This window comes from Aotus nancymaae, unplaced genomic scaffold (assembly GCF_030222135.1).
Source record: "Aotus nancymaae isolate 86718 unplaced genomic scaffold, 86718_ANA_hifiasm-v0.15.2.pri h1tg000003l, whole genome shotgun sequence".
In the NCBI taxonomy this organism is placed as follows: domain Eukaryota; kingdom Metazoa; phylum Chordata; class Mammalia; order Primates; family Aotidae; genus Aotus; species Aotus nancymaae.
In genome coordinates, this window is record NW_026988414.1 from 14,700,452 (window position 1) to 14,715,494 (window position 15,043).

The 15,043-nt window shown below is 41.7% G+C and overlaps 1 protein-coding gene across 3 annotated transcripts in view; it reads left to right on the forward strand.

The window, feature by feature from the left end:
* The window catches only part of ASTN2 (astrotactin 2), a 976,097-nt gene that overhangs the window by 122,835 nt on the left and 838,219 nt on the right, over nucleotides 1-15,043 (forward strand). For all 3 annotated transcript variants that reach the window (XM_012472754.2, XM_064378516.1, XM_012472755.3), the window contains exon 2: nucleotides 927-1,114. In XM_012472754.2, coding sequence (XP_012328177.2) covers nucleotides 927-1,114 — 188 coding nt within the window. The remainder of the gene's footprint in view (nucleotides 1-926; nucleotides 1,115-15,043) is intronic.

The following is a 15,043-nucleotide window of genomic DNA, read 5'->3' on the forward strand; positions in this document are numbered from 1 at the left end:
TTTAGTCGAAGGCACTACAGAACGGTTCTACAATCTTCTTGAGATGACACTTCCGGCCCCGTATGCCATCACCCTTTTTTTTTTTTACTAATAAAAAAGTATGATACATTGAACAAAAATGCTATTCAAATATAGTCATTTTAAAAGTATTTACAGAAGGAAAACCAGCATAGAGACAAGAGTTAGAAATTTCAAGTCGGGAGACTGAATTTTACTATTTACTAAAATGTCCTAACTCCCCACTGGCTGTATGAGAACGTTGGGATGGGGCAGTAGTTTTGCACGTGTTTTTAAGCCAAGGAAATCTTTGTGCTAACATTACCTTGCTTGGGAGTGCAGTATATATCTTACAAAAAATAGAGTTCCTCTTGTGGAAGTAAGAGGAACACGCCCAGGGCAACCCTCTTGGCAAGCTCCTTTTCCCTGCAGGATGACCCTGAGATACCTCAGCTGAGCTGGTGCTCTCTTGGGCCTTTTTGTCTCCAAGGTTTGGCCATGAGTACTTCCAGCTCAGCTTCTAAAGCATTCACACTCTTAACTCCCACTCCTTTCACGGATTTCTTTCCTTCATCTTCTTCTAGTTCTATACCCTCAAAAGAATGAGAGCACTTTTATCCTTAGTTTCATTCCACTCTCAGAGTAGAATAAATTACCTGATCACGTGTGGTGTGTTTGAAAAGGGCCTCAGACAGAGCTGAGTGCAAACCCTGCCTCCACTACTCCTGTTATTTTAGGTGAATCTTGGTCACAGTTGACCCATCTATAAATGACAGTGATGATCCCCGGCTCATAGACTTGATGTGAGGAGAGGCATTCTGGCAAAAAACGGATGCCTTCTGAACTCCTGATTATGTGGGTTCTTTTCCTCCCTGGAGCACCAAGGCCAGGCGTACAGCTCACCCAGTGCCTCGGGTCTTGTCTTGCAGAGATGTCTGGCACGGCGGCGGACATCTCGCTGGTGCACTGGAGACAGCAGTGGCTGGAGAATGGCACCTTGTACTTCCACGTCTCTATGAGCAGCTCCGGGCAGCTGGCCCAAGCCACCGCCCCCACTCTCCAGGAGCCCTCGGAGATTGTTGAGGAGCAGATGCACATCCTCCACATTTCTGTGATGGTGAGTGATGGGGGGATGTGACTGGGGTTGGGGATTGCGTGGGGGAGGAATGGGTGATGAGATGGAGGGGGTGGGGGATTGTCTACGGATGGAGGGGAAGAGCCAGGCTCAAGAGGTTAGAATGAGAAATAGAAACTCAAATAGATTCTGTGGTGTCACTTGGACTGATGCATACCCATTCATCATCTGTCAGCTGTGACACACTAATTGTACTTCAGGGAAGAAAATAAAGGGTCTCCAACTCCTCGGCCTTTTGGCTGACACCTCTGGGAAAAGCTGTTTAACGTCTGTCACGTGCTTGACCTGCTTTGCTGAGGGCTGAGGTTCAGTGCTTCAGAATACACCTGGCCATTCCAAGAATGACTGAACAAACAAAATTGGAATAAAACCAGAATGGGCTGCCCTTTCCCAAGTGCCCTTGATGTGTCAGGTGTTTTAACCCTCACAACTGCATGGTGGCCCTTGGAGCTGGGCTGGACATAGCCATTGCAGTGGTCCACAGAAGCCCCTCCATAACTCTCACTTTATAGTTGTGAATAATACTGCGGCAGAGGGGCAAAGAAACTTACCTAGGGTCACACAGACAGTGAAAGAGCTACTCTTGAGTGTTCAAATCCAAGCATATCTGGCTACCAAACCTGAACTATGTCCTGTGCACTCTGTTTTCTCTCAATTCAAGAATTTCTTGAGTATCTACCATTTGTTAAGCACTGTACTGGACACACTTACAGAAAGTATCTCATTGTGCTCTTGCCAAGAATGGATGAGGTCCAGCGAATCACTTGCACACGGTCACAGAGAGAGGATGTGCACGTCCAGCTCTGTTGGCCCCGTGATATAGAACTCTGAGTCTTCTGCCTCCCCTGAGAAGGTTACTAAGGCTAGAATCACTTGACTGTTAGTCTAAAAGGATCTAGGCTTATACTATATGCTTTCTTTTAAAAGCTATATCTATTGGCATTGCATGGTAAAAAGAAAAACAAAACCAGAAAATAAATCCAGTATGCAGGAAGCACAAGGTCTCACGTGCTTCAAGAAGACTGCGAACATTCTGGTGCTCTACATTCCTCAAAGCCACTCTTACCTTTACTTCTCCTTTTCTTCCTTAGGACGGCTCTGCCAGGTACATAAGGTTAGGAAATGGTGTCTCCAGCGTACATATGAGGAGGGTATGGCCCAGAGGGGTGAAGTGATGGGCATAAAGCCACTCAGCAAAGCAGAGCTACCTCTCAGCCCTCCTTTCTTCCTTCAATTTGCCGATCAGCAGTATTTTTTGAGACTCTGCAATGGAGCAGACCTTTAGTTTTAGTTTCTTTCTTGTTTCTCTTCAACTAACACTGTGCACTAGACATTCTGATTACGGCTGAGTAAGATCTTAGTTTTCTCGTTTTGGAAAAACACATACACTCCCCAGCCAGACAGCAATGTTAATTTTGGACCTTACGCATGCTCATCACGTGGAGGAACAAATCAAGGCCTTTGTGTTATTCATGGAATGAGTGTGATAGACTTTTTCCATATGTATATTTAGCAAATGATGCAGCCTCACACCAAGCAAGTGGGTGCCTGCATGCTAAGTTTGGGGTGCAAATTTGTAAGCAGCATCTCAGGGCACTTGCTGAGTTCCTCGTGGGGTGTGGAACACCACCCAATGTTAGGAGAGGCTGAGGGGTGTGAATGTTCTTCTTCCTTTAACATTTGAGAGTGAGACTCAGTTTTTACCAAGGTTCATTAAACATTTTCTGTGTTTCAGCACATCTCTTACATATATCCTTTTTGTAACCCAGTAACCTAGATAGTATTATCTCAATTATAAATGAGCCTCAAATATGTCTTTTGCCTCTAGGCCCAGTGTTAGTTTCAGTGAATCAGACTTTCTCCCCTGGATGGTAGGTTTTCCTCAACTTTCCCTTTTGCTAAATAAATTCAGCTTCAAAATAATAACGCACTAAGACCTGGATGTCACTCAAATTCCCTGTAGTTCAAGATTTGGCTGACAGAGTAGGTAGCGTAGAAGCTGGCACACTCCAGACTCTCCCTGCCCATGAACCAAAGTGGCCCATGGCTACCACCCTGTGGTCCAAAGTTCCTTCTCCCGTTCAGGGCTCCATAATCAGGATCTTTCCTGTCCCTGCCCTGCCCTCAAGGAACAGAGTCATGTCTTAGAGACACTGAACCCCAAGGTGTCCACCGATGGAAGCTCCACCTCTCAGAGGTGGGACATGCCACCAAGAACACTACTCTCTCTAGAGGTAGGAAGACAGTTGTAAGCACAGACTTGAGGTCTCTCTTTGACACCGAACTAGAGTAGGAGCCCTTTGTCTTGTTTTTGTCATTTATAGAACAGGGGTTGTACTAATACTTACCATGTAGACACAACAAGCCCTCAGATCAAAGGAGCTTGGCACTTCAGGGTATTTTCTTTTGTTAATACGGGCACTTTATTTGGAAAGCTTGAGATGTGCTGATTTATGATCCCCTTTTATTCCATAGTTGGATACTGAGGTCTAGGACAGGTTAGGACTTGCCCAGGATCCCCCAGTCAGTCAGCAGGGCTTGGCCTGGAAGTCAGGCCTCTCTGTGGCTCAGACTCTACCTTTGTTCTTCTGGCCACAGACAATTCAGCAAGAACAAAAAGACCATTTGCATTTAACATGACTGGGATCTGTCTCCCCATTTCACAACTAAGAAATCTGAGATTCATGAGTTTAATTGACCTGCTTAGGTCTCCTGGGTTAACCAAAATCCTGGGACCAGAATTTCCCTGAGATTCCAAACTTGTGTTTGGTTATTCATGACATCATGGCCCTGACCCTGCTGGATGCACTATTGTTTTCATCTTTGGTGAAGATCCAAGATGGTTTGTGAGAAGACCCAAATCTCCTAGTCAAATCTCAAAGAAGTCTGGAGGCTAGGGTCTATGCACTCCGTCCCCTTTTCCCCTTTTATCAGCACAAATATCCTGCTCACCCATGCAGGGAAACCGGCTCCCATTCAGCCACAACAGTCCATGCCTCCTGGGGTGGAGCCATCATGCCCTGTAGGCTTGTGAAGACCAGAGTTAAACATCTACCTTGTCCCAAGGGTTGCATCATCTGAATATTAATATCCCAAAGGGTGATGAAGCAAGGAGATACTCTGGACCCAGTTCAGAAAGAGGGAGTGGACAGTCACCTCCTCTTGTCCTCTGCCCCAGCTTCAGCACGCTCTCCTCAGCTGTGCAGGTGGCAGGATACAAAGGAAAAAGAAGAGTGATGGAATTCAGGAGACCTGGCTCTGAATATAGTCTCTTCTACTTCCTGCTTCCTGGTGATTTTAACTTAGGGACATCCCTTCATGCCTCTGAGCCTCAGTTTCCTTATCTATGAAACAAATATGATTATACCAATCTCACAGAATTACTGAAAAGAGTGGAGAAAAGAGTAGAGGGAACATAATGGTGCCTAATACCCAGGCTGGCACATACCGAGTGCATAGTCATGGATAGCTATTATTATTACCATTGCAACAGTGTTTAAAGTACTCCAATCTAGGAGTAAAAAGACATTGGCTTTAGTCTTATATTTGCTGCTATTTTGCTGTCTGATCTAGAGAAATAATCATAATACCTGACATTTATTTTGAGTATTTACTATATGCCAGGCAGTGTTCTAAATTTTGTTCTCCATGTATTATCACATTCAATCCTCACATTTCACAACAGACCTTAAGGTGGATACTATTTCTCACATGAGGAATATGAAATGTTAATAAATAGCTATCTGCATGAGCTTGGTCACACAAAGGGTAAATGGTAAAACCAATTTTTCATTCTGTATAAGCTTGTTTCAGAAACTATGCCCTTAAGCTATAAAGCAGGCCACCATTTTCCTTCTCTGTGCATCTGTTGTTGATTTAAATTTTAAGATTTCATGAGTGAATTCTTGCAAAGACTCCACCTATGTGGAATCCATGGGCATTTTATGAGGGGTTGTGACTTGAAAATCAACTCCAAGGTTGAACGATGTCTCCGTCACTGGCTTTATGTCCTTGGCCAAGTTACCGTCATCATTTGTAAAACTAGGATAATATCCCCCAATTCTTAGAGATTATTTTCTAAGCATGGAATGAGATCACACTCAGAAATGCCCCGCACAATGAAAACAATGACTGTCACCACTGAGAACTTTCTGTATGCCAGGCACAAAGTGCAGCACGTGCGTTATTTCATTTAATTGTTCCAGTGCCTCTATAAGTACCGTTGTTATCCCTCATTTACAGATAAGGGTTTTGGGAGTTAGAGGAGTTTTTGCATCTTGCCATCCACGTCACCAGTAAGTGCTGAAGCAGAGATTCCAATTCTGGTCTGTCCAAATTGAGAATCTATGTGCTTGGGCATAGTTCTGTATGGCACAGTGCCTGACATTCAGTGCTCAAAAAGCAGTATCTGTTATTAAAATGTTAGCTATAGTGAGGGTCATCGTGTCTATTTATAGAGTATTCATTCCAGGTGCTCAAAACATTTGATAGAAATTGGAAACTTGTCAGTTAGGGAGAGGAGTTGCTCATGCCAGCATTTTATAGATAGGAGAAAAGAAAACCAAAGGAGGCTGAGTGATTTGGCTACAGGTGCAGAGTCAGAGGAAAACCATGGCTTGAATCCTGGGGTGCATTTTATATCGTTTATCAGAACAAGCTATTATGGCCCCCTAACTCTTTGCCAGCTCAGTTTGTGATCTACATATGCAAACTATTAGAGAAAGAGGTTATTTTAGTTTCAATCTCCTTATTTAGAAAGTTAGAAGAGTTTACCTGCTTCAGGCAGGCATGAGGATAAATGCAGGAAGTCCTAGCAGATGCGATCACATCTTCTTGTTTCTTTTCTGCATTTCTTTGTTTTTTTGTTTTTGTTTTTGTTTTTCATTTTGCTTTTTGTTGCCATTGTCATTGTCACATTGGCATTTCAAGGTATGTTTCACTTTTGCGTGGATCAAAGTTGCTTTCAAGAAAAATAGTTATCGCTTGTGGTTCACAGGGTTGGTCATATAACTCTACTCTTTCCTCCTCTCCCCCTTTTTAGCAGTGAGAAATATAATTTCGTTTTAATGTGATGTGTCTTGTTTTAAAGATTTCCACAAGAGTTACTAGATAGAAACTGTCTGAGACCAATATGTTTCATCTTGGCTCTTTTGCTTTTTCCCTTTTGTCTTTTTGGTGACAAAATATTTTGAGAAAGGGGATGAAAAAAATGTTTGGTTTGATGTGGAAGAAGAAAAGAATTTTGAGGGCATTTTTCTCTCAAAAGGATCATCCCAAAGAAAATGCCACAGATTTTTACTGCTGGCCTCCAATGAGGCAAGATTCCAAGGGGCCAAAATTCTGCACGGCAGGACAAAGCCTTCGAAGTGTTTGAGCTGTCCATCTGTGGAGTAGGCTGAATTAAGAACTAGTGAGTTTCTTCTCCCTGAGTTTATGCAAGCAAAGTCACTGGGGTTCAGAGAGGAATAATAGTTAAATTAGATGACTATTGTAGTTGCCTCCAATTTAGATGATCTATGACTCTGTCATATAATAACATATAGGATAATACTTTGAAGATTGCAAAATATCACACAAATCTGCGAAATTATTATTACCATTCTTATTCAGTAGCTTTGTTTAGAGGATTTGTGTGATATTGGGATAATACTTTTTAAAGTTTTCTGTAAAAGATGGCTTTACATCATTGCTCCAACCGACATTTTTTCATTCATAGCATATTCCTTCACTCATTGATTTAATCATTCAATCATGTAATGGTTTACCTGCCTATTAAATCTAACAATGAAAATCCTATCTGCTAGAAGAAAAAGCAAGAGAAAAAAAGCTTTTTACAAAATCAGCCACCAGCTCAGATTAAGCCAACTATGGGATCTCATTGCTAAAAGTGGTCTTATATTTTAAGTTGAATTAATCAAAGGCTAGGTTTCTGAACAAGTAATTCTAGAGATAGTAGGTGTGAACTGAAATATTGTGTTTATTTTTGGGTCCATATGTTAAGAGAAACAGTAACTGAGTAGAAATAATAACTGAGTAATGAAGACATTGAAGAATCTTTAATAATGATAAGCACTTTTACAGGGCTTAATGTGATCGTACTTGATGCATATTTAACTCATTAAATTCTTACAGTAATCTCAATAGATACTATTATTATTCCTGTTCTACTGTTGAGAAAATGAACACAGGGAGTATAACTAACTTGTAAGAACTGTGACTCTGTGTGTCCTGAGGTTCACGTTCTGGCTCCGTAACTGACTTAGGAGTAGTGGGATTTGAGAGTGTATTTTCTCTGATGGAATTACCTATCTAAAGAGAGGCTGTTGTGAGAATCATCAGAAATGATAGATATGAATCACATATGCTGGAGCCTGACACATAGACCTGGCTCTATAAATGCCATTACTCTGCTACTTATAAGTGCATTAGCTTCCTAGGCTGCAATAACAAAGTACCACAAACCGAGTGGCTTAAACGACAGATATTTATGATCTCACAATCCTGGAGTGTAGAAGTTTAAAATCAAGATATCTGCAAGACCATGTGCCCTCTGAAGGCATGGGGGGAAGATCTGCTCCAGGCTTCCCTTCTAGGTTCTGGTAGTGCCTTGGCTTGTGCCAGCAGAACTCCATCTTTAAGTGGCATTTTCCCCATATGATGTGCCCCAGTTCTTCCCCCTTTTATAAGGACCCCAGAGGCCAGGTGTGGTGGCTCAAGCCTGTAATCCCACTTCTTTGAAAGGCTGAGGTGGTTGCATTGCCTGAGCTCAGAAGTTCCAGAGCAGCCTGGGCAACACGGTGAAACCTCATCTATAGCAAAAACACAAAATATTAGTTGGGCTTGGTGGTGCGAGCCTGTGGTCCTAGCTACTTGTGAGGCTGAGGTGGGACGATCGCTTGAGCCTGGGAGATGGAGGCTGCAGTGAGCCAAGATCATGCCACTGTACTCTGACTGGGCCCCACCCTAATGACCTCACTTATAAATTGATTACCTTTATAAATACCGTAACTTCAAATAAGGCCACATTCTGAGGTACTGAGGATTAGGAGCCTAACATCTTGCTTTTGGAGGACACAATTCAACTGATAGCAATAAATATTTAGGTTGCTGCAAAAATAGTTGCGGTTTTTGCCATTGCTTTCAATAGCAAAAACCATAGTTACTTTTGCACCAACCTAATACTATCCCCATGTTATTTGTAAGTAATATTATTGAAGGTCACTTGGGACAACTAGGGTAGGAGAGGCCAAGCTGTTACAGACTGTGATTCCCAAATGGTTTTGAGAGAAAAGGCAGAGTAGTAGGGAAAACAGATCCTGAGAGGGATTATTTAAAATGAGAGGATGGCAAACATCTAGTAGCAGAAAAGCCATGGAATACACGCAGCGCAGATAGGAATGTGTCTCTGCTGTGCCACAGATATGCTCCATGATCTTATGCAAGTCACATCCCCTTCTTAGCCTCGCTGTTCCCATCTAAAAATGAAGCCACGAGGTGCCAAGGCATGATGAATTTTGGTGACACAAATATCCCAAGTACTTTTTTACATAAGTGGGCCATACCCCACGAGTATCATTCATGTTTTTTTTTCCCAGAAAGTAGAACTTTTAATATTTTAAGTATATACTTTAAAAATATTTTTAAAAATTTAAGTCATATGCACCTTGTAGCTTGGTCTTGACTTGCTTCAACAACATGGATTCACTAAAAGCCTGCAGGGTCTCTAGCTAGGCCTGTGGGCAAAATAGGAAAATAAGTCATAGCTTCCATGTGTAGGAAATGTAGGAAAGGCTTATTTCTCACGAAGTCTAGAGATGCACCATAGCGAAGCAGAATGATTTAGAATTTGGTTTCAGGAGGCCTGGTTTTAAGCTTAAACTACCACATCCCAGCTACAGAAATGCAGGCTAGTCATCTCGCCTCTCTGAGCTTCTTGTGTGGTCATTTGCAAAATGGAAATAAAATGAAAATCATAACATCTAACTTAATACACATGAAAGCATTTAGCAAGATTTTCCAAAAAAACGAACAACAGTAGAAGTATGAAATATAGTTGGGATCTGGGAGCTGAAAACACCTCAGACCTTACAGAATCCAAGGCTAGTCAGCGCTTGCTTGTTTATTCTGCAGACAAACAACTCTGAATCTCAGTGCCTTGGCCAAACAATGCTTTATTTCCCACGCACGTTATACATCAGCAGCTTCAGTCACTGCACGCTCAGCTCTGTGTCTTCTCCTTCTGGTACTTTGGCTGAAGGGGAACCCCAGTTTGAAACATTTGGTTTTCATGGCAGAGGGAATGAGCAAGAGAGCTGGCAAAAATCTAGGATGCCTCTTGAAACTGATGCTCAGATGTAGGTTCTCTCACATTGTATCAGCCAAAGCACATCACATGGCCAAGCCCAGAGCCAATGGCAGGGCTGTGCAATTCTTTGCAGAGGGTGCACATGCAAGCAATTGCCGCAGCAATAGAATATACCCCACCCTTATGTTACAGATGAGGAAAATGAAGCTGGAGAATGCATGTTCTCCATCCCTGCCCCATTAGTGTGGGCCAGTGATCAAGCCCAGATGGAAAAGTTTATATATGTGTATACACACACACACACACACACACACACACACAATGTATATACACACAAATATATACATTATATATATACATAATATATATACACATGCGTATACATTATGTATATAAATAATTAGGTATATATACCTAAATACCTAATATGGACAGAGGGAAGCAGAGAAAAACACAGACGGGAAAAATAGACACCAACCCATATTGATTGAGAAACTATTCTATACTAGGTATATTGAAATTACTAGAGACAGAGAGAAATAAAGAGAAACTGAGAGAAAGGGGAGCCAAGGATGAGAAAGACATAGAAAAATAAAGAAACATTGGCAAGAACAGACAGAAGGGGATTTAGCAATAAAAGCAGAGATGGGGAAGAGGAAACAGGGAATACAAAGCATGGAGGAAGTGATACAGAGAGGAGGAACAGGAAAAGAGAGAGACAGAGAGCAAGTGAGAGGGGCAGATGGAACTCAACCCCCAAAAAAGGCTGGGAGTGGGGTAGCAGGGTGGATGGAGTGAAGGGCGAGTGATCAGGGTGATCCCAGGCTGAGGAGGCAGTCAGGCCCAGACAGCATCCAGCAGAGATGAGAGGGCTGGGGCAGGGACACCCAACACTGTGGATCCGAGAAGAGGCCATGGATTGCAACAGGGAGTCTGGAAGAAGGGAAGAAGAGGGGAGATCCATAGACTGCAGGGAAACAGAATGGGGAGGGCTGGACCGATTGGCAGGAGAGTCAGGGGGTGTGCCTCCTTGGTGACCATTCCCAACTTCCTCCGCCCCAGCCTCCTGTTCCACATTTTCCTCCCCTTCAGGAACCTGGGGCTTTTGTGTGATGTTTTAACAATAACATAAAATGAATGCTGTGTGTACATAATGCAGTGAGGTTCACGCTGTTTACTCCCTTTCTCATTTGCCCCAAATAAGCCCACAGTAAAAATGGAAGGTGAGCTTCTACCTCTCTCTTCAATTAATGCCCCTTTCTCCCTCCTTCTCAGTCTTCAGAAGCCAGCTTGATTTGGTGAGAATCACATGGCTTTGGAGACAGACAGATGAGGACTTAAATTGTGATTCTTCCCCTTACTGCTGTGTGTCCTTCAGCACATCACTGGACCTCTCTGAACCTCACTTTCTCCTGAGTTGTAAATGAAGCAAGGGATCCGCATTCAGGAAGCTGAGGGGAGAAATATGTGATGAAAGGCTCATGAAGTGTCAGCAGGGTGCCCAGAGTAGGTCCCCTTCTTCTCCTTTGGCCTCTAAAAATATTCTTCCTACTCTGTTGTTGCTCTTGGCCTGCACAAACATCCTTTGAGCTAAGTTGGGAAGGAGTTAGTAAGAATATTGACTTTAAAATACTGATATAAATAATTGACTAAATAAATAAATGGGGTAGAAAAGATTGTTCTTTCTTACAGTAGAATTCCAATTAATAAATGTAGAAGGGAAGAGGGAAACAAAATCACCATTAGGCAATCACCACTGTAATAATTACTCCTGACAAGATCCGCCGATGTATACTAAAATTAATGGGTGAAACTTTGAGGAGAAACAGGGTATTTGTAGAGTCTCCAAGTATCCCCCACAAGACATTTATTAATTACAAAAGGAAAATAGTGACTTTACAGTGGAGAAATCTGGCCGATACCACTGGTATTAGCTTCCTAAGGCTACCGTGACAAATTACCACTATTTAAGAAGCTTAAGACAGCAGAAATTCATTCTGTCACACTTTTGGAGTCCTGAAGTCTGAAATCATGGGGTTGGCAGAGCCACACTCTCCCTGGGGCTCAAAGGGAGAATCCTGTCTTGCCTCTTCCAGCTGATGGTAGCTCTTAGCTTTCCTTGACTTGGGCTGCGTAATGCTAATTTCTACCTCCGCCTCCATGCCATCTTCTCCTGTCTTTTCTTCTGTGTGTCTCTCATAAGGATGCATGACACTGGATTGAGGGTTAACCTTGATAACTCAGATTGTTCTACGTAAGATTTATTACTTAATCACATCTGCAGAAACCCTTTTTTCCAAATAAGGTAACATTCACAAGCTCCAGGGATTAGGATGTGGGCATATCTTTCTGGGACCCTCTATTCAACTGACCACACACACTACCTTAACCAAGTCATCAAAATTAAAATGCTCACTCATCAGGCACATTGACGTTATGAATCCACTGAAATAATGCACTGATCAGGACAATGCCATTCTGTGGTTTTCTTGCCAAAAATGCGTAATCATCCCGATCATGAAAAAATATTGACAAACCCAATGATGGACATTTTACAAAATAATTCACAAACACTGTTCAAAAGTGTTAAGATTATAAACAACAACAACAAGAAGAAAAACAGTAATTGTCACAAATTGGAGGAGACTAGGGAGACATGACAAGTAAATGCAACCTGGGATCCTGGACCAAAACAGAAACATTAGTGGAAAAACAGAAAAATTAGTCCTTATGAGAGACACACAGAAGAAAAGACACAGATGGAGATGGTGTGAAGATGGAGGGAGAAATGAGCATTATGTAGCCCAGCCCAAGGAAAACCAAGAGCTACCATAAGCTGGAAGAGGCATCATCTGTGAAACTTGTATTACGTCTGTGGTTTAGTTAATAGCATTGAATCATGGTTAATGTCCTGGTTTTGATTGTTTTCTTATGGGTATAGAAAATGGTGACATTGGGGGAAGCTGAATAAAGAGTAGGCAAGAGCTCTCTACTAAATTTGCAGCTTCCTGTGAATCTATAATTCTTTCAAAATAAAAACATTAAACCCCCCAAAAAAGAATGCTGACTCTGGGACAGAACTGCCTGGATTGGAATCCTGGCCTCATCGCAGTGTGACATTGGTTAACTTACTTAACTTCTCTGTGCCTCTGTCTTCTCAAGTGTAAAATGGTGAAAGTAATAGTTTCTACAGTTAAAAGTTGGTAAATATTGCAAACTCTATATAAATGTTGTATTAATGATACTGTTGATATTGCTGTTTTCATTGTTCCGTTTTCACAAATGCTAAAACCAAGGTCTAGAAGGTTAAGACAACTCTACTAAGATCACATAGCCAGTGTCTGAGCCCAGAATAAAACATACATTTCTAATTCGAAATGAGCTGTCTGCTTCATCTGCTCTATAATATTTCTTTCCTTATAGGGGGCAAGGATGGATAAGGACTTTTTAGGAGCTCATCTCCATAATCATCCAATTACGAGACTATGAGATATTGAGGCAAGCCTGACCCTGGACTGTGGAAGAAGGCAGTCAGTTCTTTCTGGCCACAAGTATTTAGAATGCATAAAAACAATTTCTGATTTAATTCTCAAAAACAAAAGCATTTTAAAATTCCAGTTCAACCCCTTTAATAGAGTAAAAATGAATACAAAAACAAAGATTTTAGGTCTCAAAGAGTGACTCAGGATGTCTCACAGCAGGTTAATGACAGAGCTGGCCCTCCCATCTATATCTCAGGGCAGTGTGCATGTGTCAGGCTGTAAACTGCACGCTGCAGAAGGCCCCTTGCTCCATGCTGATGGAGCCACGCACACTATAGGTTCAGCGCAACTATATTTCACTTCCTTGTGGTAATCCTGTCTGCAAATCCACCGATACAGTCAAACAATTACCCAATTCAAACTTCTGCTGCTAATGTTCCCAGCTCAAGGGCATCTTTAACAGCAAAATAACGCTTGTTTTTTCTTCCTTCCTTCTCTGTTTTTTCCTAATCTCTCCCTGATGAGACATAACATTAATTACAGCAGTTAACAGAAATTCTGTCTCCATTACTGCCTGCCACCTTCTCCATCTTGGCTTCCGCCTCTGAAATTTCTCTCCTGAATGAAGAGGGAGAAGGGGTTATGCAGATGTGGTGATTGTATTTATTTACCTTTTTCTCAGCTCACCTCCTTTGTGCTGAATTTTAAGTCAAGTAGAATCAATATTTACACTGGGAGTGTGCGTGAGTGTGAATGTGCGTGTGTTATTTGTGTGCGCCTGCTTCATAATCTAGCTGTCATTTTGAGCTAATTGTGTTGTTTCCTCTTGTGTGGAAGGAAATCTTATCTGTTTTGGATTAAAATTCAATGAAGGTCATAGCGGCTGGAAAACTTACCAGACTGCTGCAATTAATGTTCATTTGGCTTTGATATATTGGAACGTTCTCCTCAATAGGACTGGAGTGGATTTCAGAAGCAATAATTCTTCCATTAATTCAATGATTCCGCCTTTGACAGAGGACCTTGTCCTGCTTTTGTTTGTCATCTGTCACTTGGAGGAGCTGGGCATATGTCAGAGATGATTTATCATGATTGCAGCGCCTGCTTCTATTAAAGCATTTAAAACCACTAATTATTTCTACCCCCTGTAAATTGCTTGATTAAACAAAATGTGAGGCTGGAATTGAGGTAGAAAACACTTTTTTCTGTCCATGGTTTCCAAAGTTGAGTGATTATTACAAGTTATTTGCAAGGGCTGGGTGAAAATGAATCTATCAGAGAATACCGAGTACTTACTGTATGGTGGGGATTATGCAGGGAACTGTATGTGCATTATTTTACTTATTTCTTGAAACAATTAAATACAGTAGTTTGCCCATATCACCCAGGAGGAGACTAAAATCCATAGATAATATACATCTCATCCTACATAAGCAACATAATATTGGTAACCAATATTGGTAACATAACATCCTACATAAGCAACATAATATTGGTAACCAATCAAGTGTCTTGATTCTGACATCCTTGAATTACCACTATTACTAGGAGGTTTAAAAATTGCCTGATATTATTTTCCCCCGTTTACTGTTAGTATTTTGCTAGGTGTAGAGCAGGATCTTCTTCCTACATAAGAATTACCTAAGGTGAAATTGCAGGATCATATGGTAGTTCCATTTTTAATTTTTTGAGCAGTTTCTCCACTGTTTTCCGTAGTGGCAGTACCAACATACATTCCCACAAACAGGGTACCAAGATTCCATTTCATTAAGTTATATACGTTAAATATGCACAGCCTTTTGCATGTTAATATATCTCACTGAAATGGTTTCAAGAATAAATTTACTACCACTGCCAACAACACAAAGCATTCTCTTGTGTTTGTTTAAAAGGTAGTTTCCTGAACCCTACCCTACATATGCCTTATCTGAATGCCAATTAGAGGTGTTGGGGAATCTGCAAAGGTGGAGAATCATTAACCTACAGCTCACTGAAAGCTTGTTTGGAGGTTCTAGCAGGGGAGCGCAGCTACTGTATACCCTTGACCAAAAAACAGTCCTCCTCTATCAGGGATGGTCATCCTCTTCAATGGAGCATGCAGCTTTGCAAGGGACACACACATAG